A 16,297-nucleotide genomic window follows, 5' to 3' on the forward strand; every position below is an offset into this window, starting at 1 on the left:
CTCCCCAGTAGAAGATTTCTGAAGCCTTTTCTCTGCCCTGTCAGACAAGCACCCCTCTTGTCTGGCATTTGTCTTATAAATTTTACCCATTTCAGCTTCCTCAGCTGTGATCTCTTGCTTCTCACCTCAGTGAAACTGCTATTTTCTCATTGGGTTCCCCCTCCATTGACTGCAGGTTGGAAGTTACCTCCAGACAGACATCCAAGCAGTGGATGGCTCACCTTTGTTTTTGTCCTTTCATGGATTTTAGTCTTGTGCTCCCCATTATCCAAGGTCTGAAAATTCTTGTTTGAGAAGAAGCAACTGTCAGATTTTTGGGAATTTCTCTGGACTTAACTTTCCGTTGTGTTTACCTGTTTAATGCTAATACCATATCAAGTTTTTATTTTTTTAAGGAGAATCTTTTAAATATACATACAGAAGAGTGCACTTCTAAGTGTATAGCTTGTTGCACTTTCACACACTGAGTACATATGCTTAGCTAGCATTCAGATCAAGAAACAGCAGCAGCTTTTCTGTAGCCCCTAGTGCTCTGTGTTACTGCCCCTTCCATGTGGAACCACTGTCCTGACTTCTCATAGCATAGATTAGATTTGCCTGTTTCCATCTGTTATCTCACTAGAATCAAGCATTCAGTTGTGTCTGATTTCCTTTAATATATTCGTGAGATTTATCCAGATTGTTGGTTGTAATAATTGATTGTTTATGATAGTTCCTTTTATAGTATTCCATTTTAAGAATACACTACAGTTTAATCTGTCGATGGACATTTACTCATTTTTGGTTTAGGACTGTTAAGAATATTGCTACAGCTCTCAACATTTCAGTGATTGTTGTCTTGTGAATATATGTGCTTATTTCTGTTTGATGTATACTTAGTGAAATTTTTAAGTCATAGGGTGTATATATATATATATATTTTAGTGTATACTGTCAGTTTTCGAAGGTGTGCTGATTTTAATTATACCATTTAAGTTAATATATTATGTTTTAATATCTGGTAGAGAAAGGGACATTATTAGAAGTTTGTTTAGTTATTATGTATTTAGTCTTTGAAATAATATGTCTCTTAAATTGGCATTTACTTATATTTGTCTTAATTAGGAAGAAATGATATTTTTGTTCATCTATGAGTCACATTTGGAATTAGCTCAAGATCTTTTGTCAGACCATGGGTCTTGATACCCTTTTTAATTTTTTGTAGAGGGGTATGGTGTCAGGAAAACATAGTCACCATTATGAAAATTAAAATATGGAAGAGATGATCCCTACTGTCAATCAGCTTACAACTAGAGGCACTGAAAAATGTATACAGATAGCTGTAATGTAAGGTATAACATAAGGTAGAAATTAATACATATTTTATGGTATTAAGAATATATTAATAAGACGTGAAGGAGATGGTGGTTATGTACAAGAGGTTAGATGCCTGTGAGATACAGTCTTCAGAATGAGGCCAGGTTTTAACATGGCCTGTGATAGGTGGATGGGGGAATAGACGTTAGTAATGAACAGAGGACCATTTCTGAGTGAAGTCTCCTCAGAAGCAAATGTATTGGCGTCGGAAACACAGATATTTATTATATCATAGCCAGTAGTCTAGTGATGAGACTGGGGTCAAGGCCATGAGGCAGGGGCCTCAAGGAAAATGTGAAGGAGTTAGGAATTTATTCCACTGACATGAGAAAGCGTTAAAGCTTTCGAATATGGAATAATATGTCCAACTTTGAGTTTTCAGGAAGATAATTCCAGCAACAAACTCAAGGATAAAGGCAAAAGGAAACCAGATGAAATAATGGGGGGCAGTGTTGGTAAGTTTGGGGAAAAAAGAAGTAAGAGAGATTTCTAAGGAAATTTATAAGGTTTGAATATACATTAGAAGGGAGGTACAAGGTAATGAGCACGGTCTTTAGAATCAAACAAATTTGGGTTTGAATTTTAATTTTGCATGTACTAAAGGACTGAAAGCAAGTCCCCTAAGAGAAGAATGTTCTTTGTAAGATGCTTATTCTATGAACATTCTCAGGTACTGGAAGTATAAAAGCAAATGATACACATATTCTCTTGAAGTTTGGTCTAGTCTGGAAGAAGAGGCTGCACTGGCAGGTTTTGACCAAATTGTGTAGTCTCTGACGTGATTGGGAGATTTGGCTTTATTCTGGAAGTAACTAAAAGCCATCAAAAAAGACTAGGGAATAGTGTGGGAATGAAGAAATGTAGGGGAATTTCTGAGGATGAATTGGTAGCAATTGGTAAACAAATTGATATACTGGGAAAGAGAGACTCTAGAATATGACTGAGAATTTTCTAATTTGACCAGCTGGACTGACAGTGCTGCCATTACCTCACAGGATTTTTCTTAGTGTGCCTTAAAAATCTTGCTTGTCCCTCGTAAAGAATGGCTTTCCTTTTCTTCAGACTAAGTCAGTACTTTTTATTATAATACACACTTACCACCCCCTGTATTTCTCCATCGAGACACTTTTAACTGTGCATTGTAACTGCATAATTAATTGTGGTTTTTATTTGTGCCCTTTTCTCTCACCACATGAAGACAAGAAATTATGTCTAGCTTTTCTACCACAGCATCTTGATCCGCCTAGTACGCAGTCAAAATCTAGTAGACAATTTTCAAATTAATGATTATGGAGAAATTGAAGGCTGAAGGAGTATCACCCTACGTGGGAGAGAAAGTAATGAATGGCACCTCACCTAACTAGGACAGTGAGATTAGGCAGAGTGAGTTTTTTGGGAAAATAACTGAGTTTGATTTTAGATATGCTTAATGTAGATGCTAATGAGACATCCAAATGGATGTGTACCACTGGCAATTGGTAGTTGCAGGCATACCGTGCCAGAGATAAGAGCTTAAAGATACAGAGTAAGGGGTTTGTAATTATAGAGGTGCTGTGGGAATGGATGGCACTGCGCAGAGATTTGGTTTAGGTTAAGAAAAGCGGCTATTGACGGAAACTTGGAGATAGGCCACGTATGAGAGGTAGGAAGATGAACCAGCAGAAGACCTTGTTGCCTTTAGAGAGATGGAAGAAAGTGAGTGGATATGTTGATTAGGGAAGCCAGAGGAGATGAGTCGTTAGCAGTCTTAACAGCTACAAAAATTAAGATTAAGGGGCCACAGCATTGGGAATATACAGAAATGATGGAAACTTTTGAAGGAAAAATTTCGGTAGGTAGAAAATAGCAGCTGAGCTAGTGGTTTTCACGGTTTTTTTTGGCAGTAAAAGGGGATAAAGAAATGATACTCGGAGGAACTAACAGTTGAGGAAATTATGTTGCAAGTATTATTTGAAAGCAGTATTTAAAACTTTTTAAGTCTTAACTGCAGAATGGACTGGAATGAGGAGAGCCTCAAGGCAGGAAGACCTTGAAAAACTGTTGGAATAGTCCCTTGGTTGTGAAATGTGTGAATGGACAACACTTGGACAGTTTTAATAAGTAGCATTATCCATAAATATAAGACACCATAAACATGGTGCAAAGAACAGATGTGTTGGATGTTATAACAAAAAGTGATAGAAAAAAGTTTATGAAATTAAGTTTTGAAATAGGTTTAGAAGGAGGTGAAGGAGAGATGGACGTGCCAGTCATACTCATAATAATGTATGTAATATGTGTGTGTGTCAAGGAGAGATGATTAGTTGTTGACATGAACTGTCTTAAGAATAAAATAGAAATGAATAAAATGATAATTTTAGGCAGAGAGACGTAGACTGACTCTTCTTACTAGATTATACTTATTTATAAAATTATTAGACTGAGCCCTCTGTTGAAGAGATAAGAGAACTCTGGTATTGGGGTTCTTAAGGTTAAATTGGCAAGTGAGTGTGTGCATAATATTTGTAGTGCTTACAGTTTTTGTTATTTATCCTGTATTTTATAGATTTGGTATATTTCTTCTGTGATTATGTGTTCTTAATTCATAATTTGGAAGGCAGGGCTTCTTAGAATGGAATCTGTATGTCATGTGAAGTATATGTTAAAATGCAAATTCATTTCTGCATTCTTGGGTGGGTCTCAAGAAAAATTTTTTTAAAATCATGATCCCTCATCTTATGCGCTGAATGAGAATCTTTGTGATTAGAGCCCAAGTAGTTGCATTTTTAGATTTCCCCGGGTAATTCGATTACAGGCTGAAGTTTGAAACTCAGTCTCTAAAACCTCAAAAGTTGGTTAATTTTATTTTAAAATGTTTATATGCGATGTATTCATTGTCTGCCATCAACCTCTAGGATGCCGGATAGGTCTCTTATCTTCGAGATTTGGTTTTTAATATATAATGCAGTACATTAAAGGACTTTATTTCTGTTCCATTGAGGAATGTTCTGATCGTATATAAACAAGTTAAGAATTCAGAGTGATAATTTAGGAGCTTGCTTTAAGCTTCAGGATGTTTTTTTTTTTTAAGAGTTAAGTTTTGATATATGTTAAGTGGTTGATTTAATAAATTATAAGTATCGTAGTAATATTGAAGTTCTGTTTTGTGCCAGGTAGGCATGGTGCCGTAACTTTTTAATGCATTTTCTGTACTACAACAACCTGACACTGGAGACTCAGGGTCAAAGGGTTTGCCCAAGACTGCTACTCTAGAAAGTAGTGGGGTAGATGCCAAATTTGTATCTAACACAGCTGATGCTTGGCAGATAGAATTGAATTAAAAACAAAATTGGTATAGGTATTTGAAGGGACTAGGGGGATATAGTCAAATAGTTTTCAAATATGTTTAGCGCTGTTGGAGGGAGGATAAAGAAGTAGAAGGCACTAAACTTTGTGGATGAATATGGGAAATACAGCTTTGCTTGCTGAAAGCCCTCAGGCCACAGGGCCTGCCTAACTATGCTTCCCTCATCCTGGCGACAGCAATATAGGGTGATTGTTTCTTGATGAGTTTTTTGATGTTCATTATTATTATAGAAAATAAATGTGCTTTTATGATGAACTTTAGTACTTTTTTTTTTTTGAAAGTTTATCCAGTTGTTTATGTAAAAAGAATTGAGTGAGGTGTTTTATATTTTAGGTTAAAAATCTGTAAGAGCCTGATTTTAGAATTCACCAGCTCCACAGAAGTTTGGCGAAATATGGTATGTTTTCGTTTTACTGTTTGGAATTCATATTGCATGTATATCTTAATGTCACAGTAATGACAGATGCGTTCAGCAAATTTGGGCACCTGCCATTTTTAAAGCATTGTGTCAGGTGCTCACCAACCACTCTTCAAGACTGTATGTGGGACTCCCATAGGGTGCCGAAAAAATTTACAAGAGATTAGCGTGTCGTGAGACGTAAAATAATGTGCATAAAAAGATTGAGAGGGCAGGTTTGGATGATGGGCTATGAATTCTAATAATATCTTTTTTTGGGGGGGGGGACAGAGTCTTGGTCTGTTGCCCAGGCTGGAGTGCAGTGGCACCTTCTTGGCTCACTGCAACTTCCATCTTCCGGGTTCAAACAGTTCTCATGCCTTGGCCTCCTGGGTAGCTGGGATTACAGGCATGCACCACCACACCTGACTAATTTTTGTATTTTTAGTAGGGATGGGATTTCACCATGTTGGCCAGGCTGGTCTCAAACCTCTGGCTTCAAGTGATCCATCCACCTTTGCCTCCCAAAGTGCTAAGATTACAAGCATGAGCTACCATGCCTGGCCATTTGTGAGCATATTATATGTCAGGCACTGTTCTGAGAAATTTTAGATGTTAGCTTGTTCATCCATGACAGCTCTGTAATAGGTACTATTCTCCTAGTTCTACCTATAAGGAAACCGAGACTCAGAGAGGTTAAATAACTTGCCCAAGATTTCTCAGCTCGTAAATGACCAGAGACAGAAATCCAGCCTGACTTTGGAGCCTTTTGAGCATCAGATCTCATAAGACGGGACCAGAAGAGAGGATGTGACTCAGTAGTTTTCCAAATACATACAGCTCTTTAATTACATTGAGATCAGTTAGTCAATTAAAAGGTATTTTGACTTTATTATTTTGTGAGTACAAGATGGGAAGGTGGACTTGTTTCAGTCTTCTAATTAATTCCACGTAGCATTAGTCTCATGAGAACGCAAGGGGAAGCTGTGTCATGACCACATTGTTTATTTTAGGGGTTGTGGTGTTTCCCATATAACCTTAGCCATGTACAGGTTCTTATTAGGAGATGTATAGTTATGATAGGAATATCTGGGAGATTGCATTATGTCTTACAGATACTATAAATCCCATTTATTGGAATCCCCTACTATTATTGTCATATATTCAGGCCAGTCCTTACCTAATCTGGATTTTGAAGCCCTACGTTCATAACTGCATAGGTATGGGCTCAAACATTCATGTTTTATCCATTGGTGTTTGCAGATACCTTGCTGTTTTATATCAGGTTCTGAATCCACACTGGTAACCACCTTCTATGCTTGTCTGTGCTGCTTTGACGTTGACTATGAAGTCTGTCTTTCCTCCTAATTTCCTTATCTTTTCATAGTATGCCTCAGATTTGGCCTGGATAGGGGAATCCTGAGAGGAAAGAACTAGTTACACAAAATGATCGTTTGATACTGGGGTATTTCAGAGGTATGGTATCTTTGCCAGAACTACGGTGTGAGTAAAGAGGTCTGCTAAATTTTAACCGTGACAATCAGAAAAGTTCAGCTAAGGCCATGTAAGGGGTTAAAAAGATACTTTGTTGAGGGAGGAGGATATGCTTTCATCTTTTGCCATACTCTTTGATGAAATTAAGTCTTAGTATATTTATGGCCAAGAAAGAGTAGAACATATCTTCATGCAGTATCTGAGGGGTTTTGGCTGATGTTAAATGACTACGTAAATAATAGAATCAGTAGGACTAGACTTTGATGTGTTTGTATGTGTGTGTTTATGTGTATGTATGTAACTATTCCATTTTAAGCATTTGCCTACTTGGTGATGGATTTCTCTATCAGCTAAAGAATCTTTTCACTAAATTAGTCCCCATTTAAACTGTTGGCCATATTTGAAAGATCTGAATCTGTGTTTTGAATGTTTACTCGTTGATATATATGTAAATCTTGAAAGCCAGTAGAGCATAACTAAGCCAAAACAAACAAAAAATTGATCCCTTGATAGGAAGTCAGTATATTTCGGTTTTTGACATTCCTTCAAGTTCCAAAATCTTGGGCAAGTCAGTTAATCGCTCAGAGGCTGCTTAAGTTTTTGTTGCTTTGTTTTTTTACTCTCTTATCTGTCTTGATTAGGTAAAGCCAAAGTTGTTATAAGACTCATGGTACTATGGACCAAAATGCTTCATAAAGTATAACATTATATAAAAGTACAAGGTTTCTCAAATGAGGAGATCATTTAAGAAGAACAAAATGCTGGCAAATAATCCTTAAAAACTTTTCAATAATAATTACTCTTCTGATGAATTTTGCATTGACACCTAATTTGAAGCTTTGAAGATTATTTTTTGAACAATGAATTGGATTTATATATTAAAGTGTTCTAACCAAAGGTTTGTTTAATTTATTAGAGTTACTAAGCCTACGCTCAGATCAAGGTAGCAGCTAGACTGGTGTGACAACCTGTTTTTAATCAGTGACTCAAAGCTGTGATCACCCCGATGTCACCGAATGGCCACAGCTTGTAAAAGGTAATTTTGAATTATTTTACAGCCTTTAAAAGGCTGTCATTGTAAATTGAAATACATACTGTAAAAATGAAGACAATGTATAGTTGGCAGGAATACTGCTAAGAATTGTGGGCCTGAGAGTTGACCTACTTCATTTAAACTCCTTAAAATATTTCGGTGCTTTTTTTTAGTTATTATTAAAAATATCAGTAGCCACTATCAAAGACCTATCTGTATGGATAAACAGAAAAGTATTTCTCAAAAAAACCTCAAAGTTTTAAACAAACTTTATTAGAAACATTATAGAAAACATAAATTTCTTAATATGCATTTTAAATAGTATGCCTTTTATGTGGTGAATGTTTTAACTAAACATTTCTCTAGAAGTTTTTATGACATTAATAAAACTAGTATACTTTTCTCTCCTAGAGAGTTACAGTGGAGGTAGAAGGAGTGGCTTGCAGAATGGAGAAGCTGCACCAGTGTTATTGGAAGTGAGCCACCATTTGAATTTGCTAGCTCATGCTGCAGTATTCAGATTAGTGGGCGTTTTGTGATCACATTTTCTGCGATCCAAATCAAGACCTAAAATTGAGACTCATCTAAGATTTACTTTTTTATTATCTAATGTTACTTGGTTATTGTTTCAGTTTTAAAATTTCTTTTCTGACTTGTTATTCTGACATACTTTATGATAACCTAAGTCAATACTTGAATACAAAAATGTATTTGGTGATATGTTCTGCATTTAAAAGCACATAGAGGATTTTTACTTCCAGCAACTTGGCAGTAAAAGAATAAGTAGACTCTCTAGGAGCCAAAATCGAGTTTGGGAAGTATGTATACTAGGTGGTATATATTTCATAGTTTATGTTTGTTTGTTTCTGAGACAAGGTCTCACTGTCGCCCAGGCTGGAGTGCAGTCTCACGATCACGGCTCACTGCACTTTGACCTCCTGGGCTCAAGTGACCCTCGCACCTCAGCCTCCCAAGTAGCTGAGACTAAAGGCACACACCACCACACCCGGGTAAGAGACGGGGTTTCATGGTGTTGGCCAGGCTGTCCTTGAACTCTTGAGTTCAAGTGGTGCTTACGCCTTGGCCTCCCAAAGAGCTGGGATTACACACGTGTGAACCACCACACCTGGCATATTTCATAGTTTTGAGAGTTTGAATTATAATCTCGGGACTTTTGTGGTAACTTATTTAGAATATTCTAGAAATATACTGATATTTGTATGAGTAGAAATTTATTCAGACACAAATTATTAATACTGCAAGAAAAATGTCTGCTAGGTCTGTATATATTCATTTTTCTCTTTAATTAAAAAACAACTTCCAATTTGAATAGAACAATTTTTGCGATGTGTAATAGACCCAGGACAGATTTGTTTTAAGGTAATAATCTTTGAATCCTTGTCCTTCTTTTATACTGGATTGGTTTAAATTATTAGTCTTATCAGTGGTTTTTAATAGCCTACTTTAATATATGTAAAAAGTAATAATTAGTATGTTACAGTTTGGTGACGTTTTTCAGGCCGAATTTCACATATTTTCTTGCTTAGAGAACAGAAATTGGGAAAATAGAGCGGTTATCATTTGATAATGTATTTAAACTTTATCCTGTTTCAGGATCTTAAAACTTTGTAACAGTTATATGTTGTACTTCTAAGACTTAGATTTGTTTTCCTTGTGTCCTTCTTTTTTGCAGTAATATTTTTATTTTCCTATCATCATGTCCTCATTTTTTTCCCTCTCTTCTCTTTCCCTGTTGATTTTGAAAGTTTTGCTGCCTACATGTTTGAAAACTTCTAATTTGCCTCTCTTCCCTCAGTGCCAGCAGGTTTATTTTTTGTTTTGCAAGCCAGCTCTGCCTCCTTACAGTATGACATCTGATGCTGGAGGGTCGCACTTTCAAAAATGAGTCAGCTGGTACATGGGGTTATCATCAATTTTTAGCTCTTCTGTCTGGGAGATACAAGTTTGGAAGCAATCTTGGGGTACTTACCCACAAGGCTGGTGGAGACCAGGTGTGTCACATAGGTGATTTGCTTGCTCCCTGGGGGAGAGGGTGGAGTGAAATTTTTGCATTTGTGTCACTGCCAAGTCACTGCCACCTCCAGCATGCCCCAGTTTTTAGTTCTTATGTAATTTTGTGCAAAATTGAAAATTTAAATATATTGCAAAGAAGATCTAAAATATTTGAGCTGCTGGAGTCTTTTTTTCTTCTTCTTTTCCATTCTTGTCCTTGGAATCTGAATGAATTTCAATGAGGGTAATTTTGAGAGTCTGATGAAGGAGGTTTATTATTTTTTTTGGCTGAGAAATTTAGAAAACAGGTGTGTGTGTGTGTGTGTCTGATTTTAAAATTCTTTTGTTAAAATTGCTTAAGCAACTTATTAAAGTCTAAATTCAGTGACAAGTTCACAAATTATGACCTTGTAATGCCAATTTGAAAATTTAGCTATTGAACCTGAAAAAACATTTTTTATTGAGTTTGGGAATTTGTGAGTGCCAGAAATCAGTATTGTGTTGACTCACCTCACAACATTCATTGTTGCTGATGCTGTTTATAAAGGTGAATAGGGTGGCAGGGAATTATTTTAACAACATGGTTAGAGGTAGGGAATACGGATTCATGTCTCCCAAAATGAAAATGAAAGCCCTCTTAGTGACTTAGAATTTTAACTATCCTCCACATAAGAGAGCAGTAGTATGTTTAGAAATAAAGCAACTGGCACCTATTTACAAATGAAGTTAATTCGTGGCTATCCAGTGCAGAAGTTTACCTCAGGTGATAAACTTTTGAAGGTAATACATATGGTCAGTGGTCATGTGTTTTTAGGGAAACGATTTCACTGTTGGACCAAGATAATCATCATTGGAATGTTGTATCTGATTTAAGTGTCTTTAAACTTTCCAAGGTATTAGATATTAGTTTGAATTTTCTAGAGTAGCAGTTGGCATATTTGTTCTTAAAGGGCCAGAAAATAAATATTTTAGGCTTTGGGGGCCATGTGGTTTCTGTTATGAATCCTCAGCTGTTCTTTTAGTGTGAAAGCAGCCATAGACAGTACCTAAATGAATGAGTATGGCGGCATCCCAATAAAGATTCATTTACAAAACTGCATGGCTGGCCTAAGCTTCAGTCTGTCTGCCTAGGGAGTCCTTTACTGAGCCACTAATGTAAAGTTTAATACTATAAGTGAATACCAGTGAGTACGTTTGTTAATGTGGCTAACCAGTACTTGGCTATAGGAAGTTTATAGTTGTGTGTTTTATTACACACACTTGACTTTGTGAATAATTATGGCTTATAATGGCTAGTGGGTTGGTATCTATGTATAGTTTTTACAGTTTTCTTGAAAAAAAATTGATTTTTTAATAGTCCAACCCTTAAAATAAATGTGTTGTATAGCAACCTGATCTTAGCACTTTTTTTATGTTGACATCTTTATTTTTAAAATTGTTTTATTTAGTGCTTAAATCTTGCTTACAAATTTATCTTCCTAAGTAATATGTCTTCCTTTTTTTGGAATATGGAATATTTTGCTAACTGTTTCTCAATTGCATTTTACAGATCACCAGGAGAACCTCAGTCTGACGACATTGAAGCTAGCCGAATGTAAGTGATTGAGACTCCGGTGTCTTTTAAGTTGCCCTAGACTGCCTTAAATGATGTCACATTATTTGGAAATAATTTCTGGCTAAAAGAATGGAATGATTTAGCGGTATATTGGGAGATAGGAACATATTTGCCTTTTCGCCTACCAGATACTGCTAAACCTTGGTAACATTTCACTAGATTTCTACCACTAGATAGATAATTGCACACACCTGAATTCTTATGTCTTTTTGCTTCCCTGGTAGTTGTCGTAGGGAAAGAGGTGAATTTAACCATCTCAGTGCCTGCCATGTTTAAGGCATCAGGTACTATGTTATGGATACAGAGATGCACAATTATTAGTTTTCACACTATAGAAATTTATATTATTCTCTGAGTAAAAGATGCAGAAGCAAATAATTTTAGTCACTGAGGTAGAATGGTATTCAGAATACAATAGTAACATAAAGGAGTACTGGAGTACCCAGGTATGCAATACGAATCTAGTATAGATGGCAGGGAAGTAACTGTGGCCACGGAATGCTGAGTTCAGTCTTGAAATGTGACTGAGAATTAGGCAGCTAGAGGCATGACCGGGTTATTCTAGGCAGAAGTATGAGCCAAAGTTCAGAAGCAGCATTGGGAGTAGGGGACAATAGGCAGTTAGGACTTTTAGATCATAAACTGGCTGAGAGGTACGAAAATGAAGGAGATAACACATGATAGAAAGGTGTTTGGGAGTCAGTGAAGAATCTGCCCAGTAGGTAGGTAGTAATTTTGTTAGACATATATTTTTAATAACCTTGCAACAGAGAAGGGATTGAACAGAAATGTGTTGGTGGTTGTAAAGACTAAGGGTGTTTAAGATAACAGAGGTGGTAATTATGAAAGCAAAGTTTCCAAAGTCGTAAGGGTTGGAATGAGAAATACTGGTGCATCTCTCATGCAGGAAATCTAAAAAAAACTTATATAGTGATTGGCCTTGAATAAGAGGAAAGATGCCCATCTAATGAAATTAGAGCAAGGAGGAATAAAGATGGATGTGTGATGTTAATTATAATTGTGGGTAAGGATGGAAAAGTCAAGATTTTCTTACTGAAAATAGTGGAACCATATTTAAATGCTGGTGTATATTGTGAATCTGCAAGAAACGACTATAAAATACATTTCTCAAATTTATGTGACCAACCATGTAATTTTTCAGTTTTAAAAATTGTAGGAAAATACACATAGTGTACAATTTTCCATTTCACCATTTCTAAGTATTTGGTTCAGTGGTATTATGTACATTAATTCTATTGCACAGTCACCATCAGAACTCTTGCAGAACTGTACTCTGTACCCATTAAACAATAATTCCTTATTTCCTTATCTTCATAGCCTCTGACAACCATTATTCTACTTTGTGTGAAGTGAATGAAAGGTTATTGAGAGTCTGGTCTGGCTGGCTCCCCGAAATCAGAAACCATATCAGACTAGGAGAATTTCATACCACTGAATGGCTAGTTAAGATGAAAGACCTTACCACATTTGAAATTTAAAGAATTCTCCAATAGCCTGAAGGTTATGCATGGTATTTTAGGATTGGATATTAGCAGAGCTGATGGAACAGAATCACTAGTGGTATGTATATAGGATGTTAACATTGGAGTACTTGAATTCATATGCTGCTGCTGAAGTCCATGGTTGGAAAGGTTGGGGTGCCAGACCAAAGTGTTGAGTTGTTTTAAGAAAAGCCTGAGGTCTAGATAACACCAAGATGGCAGACTAGCACTTTATAGAACCATCAATTTGAACAGTTGTCCAAACACAAAAATATATAGAGGTAAGAAAACAAGATGAGAGGTTACCTGAGTGTGGCACAGAAATAAGAAAAGCCATATTGAAGAGGTTAGGAAGGACTGTTTTACATTACTTGCATCACACCTCCCTCAATCCCTGACGGCCCAGCATGCAGAGAGATGCTGCCCACATGGGGGAAGGAGTGCAAGTATGTACCAGACTTAGACCGTAACATTGAGCTTACCTCTGTGAAACTCAGTGCTAGGCAAGGCCCCCAGGGCTCCAGACTCCAGTCCAATACCCAAAAACTGGGCCTACAGGCCCACCCACCCCAGCACCAGGCTGGATTCCACAGCCCTGGGCCCCAAGCCTGCCTAGTGCTAGGCTAGTCCCTGCAGCTCTGCCCTCTAGATCGGCCCCTGTGGCCTCACGTCCCTGCAGAACAAGGGTCCAGGCCAGTCTCTGTAGACCCAGTAGTGGACCAGCCCCTTGTGATCCAAGTTCTAGGCCACCACCCACCTACCCAGCCTTCATACTGGTCCTTTCAGACCTAGGGTTCAGGCTCACCCTAGTAGACCCAGATGCCAGGCTAGCACCTGTGTACCAAGGCTCTAGGACCTACCCTGAAGACCCAGACTCCATGTCGGCCCCCATGGACTCAGGCTGCGTAATCTCATGACAGGCTGACTGGTGAAGGGCTTTCCCCAATAAAGGCACTCTGCAAAGACTGAACAAGTCTCAGATGAAAATGTGCAGGTGCCAACACATGACTACAACGATCAAGAACAGTCAGGGAAACGTGACACCAGTCAAAGGAACAAAATAAGGCACCTGTGACCAACCCTAAAGAAATGGAGGTACATGAACTGCCTGACAGATAAGTCAAACTAATTGTTTAAGAAAGCTCAGTGAATTTCAAGAAAATGCAGAGAAACAATCAAACAAAATCAGGAAAACAACAATCAAAATGAGAATTTACCACTGAGATTGAAATTATTTTTTAAAAATTAAAAATTCTGAAGCTGAAAATGTAGTACATGGAATGAAAAATGCAAAAGAGCATTGAAAGCACACTTTAGCAGATTAAAAAATCTGGACTGAAAAGACAGGTTATTTGAAAATATACAGACAGTAGATGAAAAAATAATGGAAAGGAATGAAGCTTTCTGCTTGTGGTAGAAAAATGCCACAGCATCAAGTAGATATTGAATTATAGGAGTTCAAGAAGAGAAACAAAGGAATAGAAAGCTTATTTAAAGAAATAACAATGAGGAAGATGTAGAGTATAGTAAGGACAAAGATCTCCAGATTCCATTTGAACAAGAACACCAAAACATCAAACTATCAAAAACCAAAGTCAGAGAGGACCCTGAAACCAGCAGGAGAAAAGAAGCAAATCATAGATAAGGGGATTCCAATAAAGGCAGCCACCGACTGCTCAGCAGAAACATTGTAGGCCAGGAGAGAGTGTGATGATACCCTCAACATGCTGAGGAAAAATAAACTGTCAGTTAAGAATATTGTACTTGGCAAAACTGTCTTTCCAAAATGAAGGGTAAATAAAGATTTATCAGAAAAGAGAGCAGAGGGAGTTAATTATCAGTCCCTAGGCCTGTCTTTTTTTTTTTAGTATCTCGCCTCCTCTGCCGTCCTATTTTTGTAAGAAATACCAAAGAGAGTTCTTAACCTGAAAGAAAAGGATACTTGTAAGTTTACAGTTCACTGGTAAAGTAGATACACAGTCAGATTTAGAATATTCTGATTCTCTATAAATCACTCATATCTTTAGTATGATATAAAATATAAAAGTGATTCAAAATATTAATAGCTATGATAATTTGTTAGCAGATACACAGTATAAGAATATGTATATTTGACATCAAAAATGTAAAATGTGTGTGTATAGGGGGAAATGTGTAGGTTTTAATGCAATCACAGTTATGTTGTTATTATCTTAAAATAGCCTGTTAAACTAAGATATTTTATGTGTAAACTTCATGGTAACCACAAAGCAGCCTATGGTAGATACAAAGGAGATAAAAAGGAAGGAAGCAAATCATACCACTGGACAAAATTATTTAATCTAAAAGCAAGACAGCAAGGATGAAGAAAGGAGCAATGTATCTACAAAACAACCAGAAAACAATTTAAAAAATGGCAAGTACGAAGTCTGTACCTACCAATACTTACCTACAATGTAAATGGATTAAATTCTCTAATTAAAACACACAGAACAGCAGAATTCAAGATTATAAAACTAGACCCAACTATACGTTGCCTACAAGATTCTCACTTCAGTTTTAAGAACACATCATTTGAAAACAGAAGGATGAAGAAAAAGATTCCATTTAAACAAAAACCAAGAGAGCAGAGATTTCTATACTTATATCAGATAAAGTAGGCATAAAGTAAAACAAATACTGTAAAATAAGATAAGGTCCTTATAATGGTAAAGAGGTCAATTTATCAAGAGGATATAATAATTGTAAGTATATCTGCACCCAACATCAGAGCACCTAAATACATAAAATAAACATAGACCTGAATGGGGAGGTAGAATGTAGTACAGTAATAGTGGGAGTCTTTGGTGTCCACTTTCCGAATGGACAGATCGTCCAGAATGAAAATCACTATGGAAACAGAGTATTTAAACTGCACTAAAATCCAAATGGACCTAACACACACACAGAATATTCCATCCAGCAGTGACAGAATACACATTCCTCTCACACACACAGACAAAAATGGAAAGACAGCATATCAAACTATGGGATGTAGCAAAAACGGGGCTAAGAAGGACCTTTATACCAATCAATGCCTATATGAAAAAAGAAGAAAGAGCTCCAATGGACAACCTAGTGTTGCACCTGACGTAAGTAAGGAAGATCTAACTAAGCCTCAAGTTAGTAAATAAAGACAAGAACAGAAATAGAGATTAGAAAATATTAAAAAAAATAGGAGTTGTGGGGGTTTTTTTGACAATAAAAGCAACAACTCTTTAAGTAAAAAAGAGTTGACTCAAGTTAAATCAGAAATGAAAGAGGACCCATTGCAACTGATACAGGAGAAATACAAGAAATAAGAGGATCATAAGAGACTGAACACTTAGATGCCAACAAATTCATTACCGTAGAAGGAATGGATAAATTCCTAGACATATGCAACTTTCCAGGCCTTATCATGAAGAAATTAAAAATCAGAATAGTCCAGTGACAAATAAGGATTGTATCAGTCATAAAAAAAAAAAAAAATCTCCCACCAAAGGAAGCCCAAGACTTAATGGCTTTACTGCTGAATTCTAGC

General features: G+C 36.7%; 2 protein-coding genes across 12 annotated transcripts in view; one reads left to right on the forward strand and one right to left on the reverse strand.

Annotated features, from left to right (window-relative positions):
- Window positions 1-16,297, forward strand: part of UBE3A (ubiquitin protein ligase E3A) — an 85,568-nt gene that overhangs the window by 24,544 nt on the left and 44,727 nt on the right. For 2 of the 11 annotated variants that reach the window (XM_078375688.1, XM_017973220.4), the window contains exons 2-6: window positions 5,036-5,099; window positions 7,510-7,629; window positions 8,038-8,102; window positions 9,443-9,638; window positions 11,189-11,233. In XM_078375688.1, coding sequence (XP_078231814.1) covers window positions 11,232-11,233 — 2 coding nt within the window. In that variant the 5' untranslated portion in view covers window positions 5,036-5,099; window positions 7,510-7,629; window positions 8,038-8,102; window positions 9,443-9,638; window positions 11,189-11,231. The remainder of the gene's footprint in view (window positions 1-5,035; window positions 5,100-7,509; window positions 7,630-8,037; window positions 8,103-9,442; window positions 9,639-11,188; window positions 11,234-16,297) is intronic. The other 9 variants (XM_017973221.4, XM_078375686.1, XM_035303553.3 and 6 more) reach the window with 6 other exon arrangements.
- The window catches only part of LOC103793567 (uncharacterized), a 156,488-nt gene that overhangs the window by 2,191 nt on the left and 138,000 nt on the right, over window positions 1-16,297 (reverse strand). The window lies entirely within an intron of this gene.

This window comes from Callithrix jacchus, chromosome 6, assembly GCF_049354715.1.
Source record: "Callithrix jacchus isolate 240 chromosome 6, calJac240_pri, whole genome shotgun sequence".
Lineage (NCBI taxonomy): Eukaryota > Metazoa > Chordata > Mammalia > Primates > Cebidae > Callithrix > Callithrix jacchus.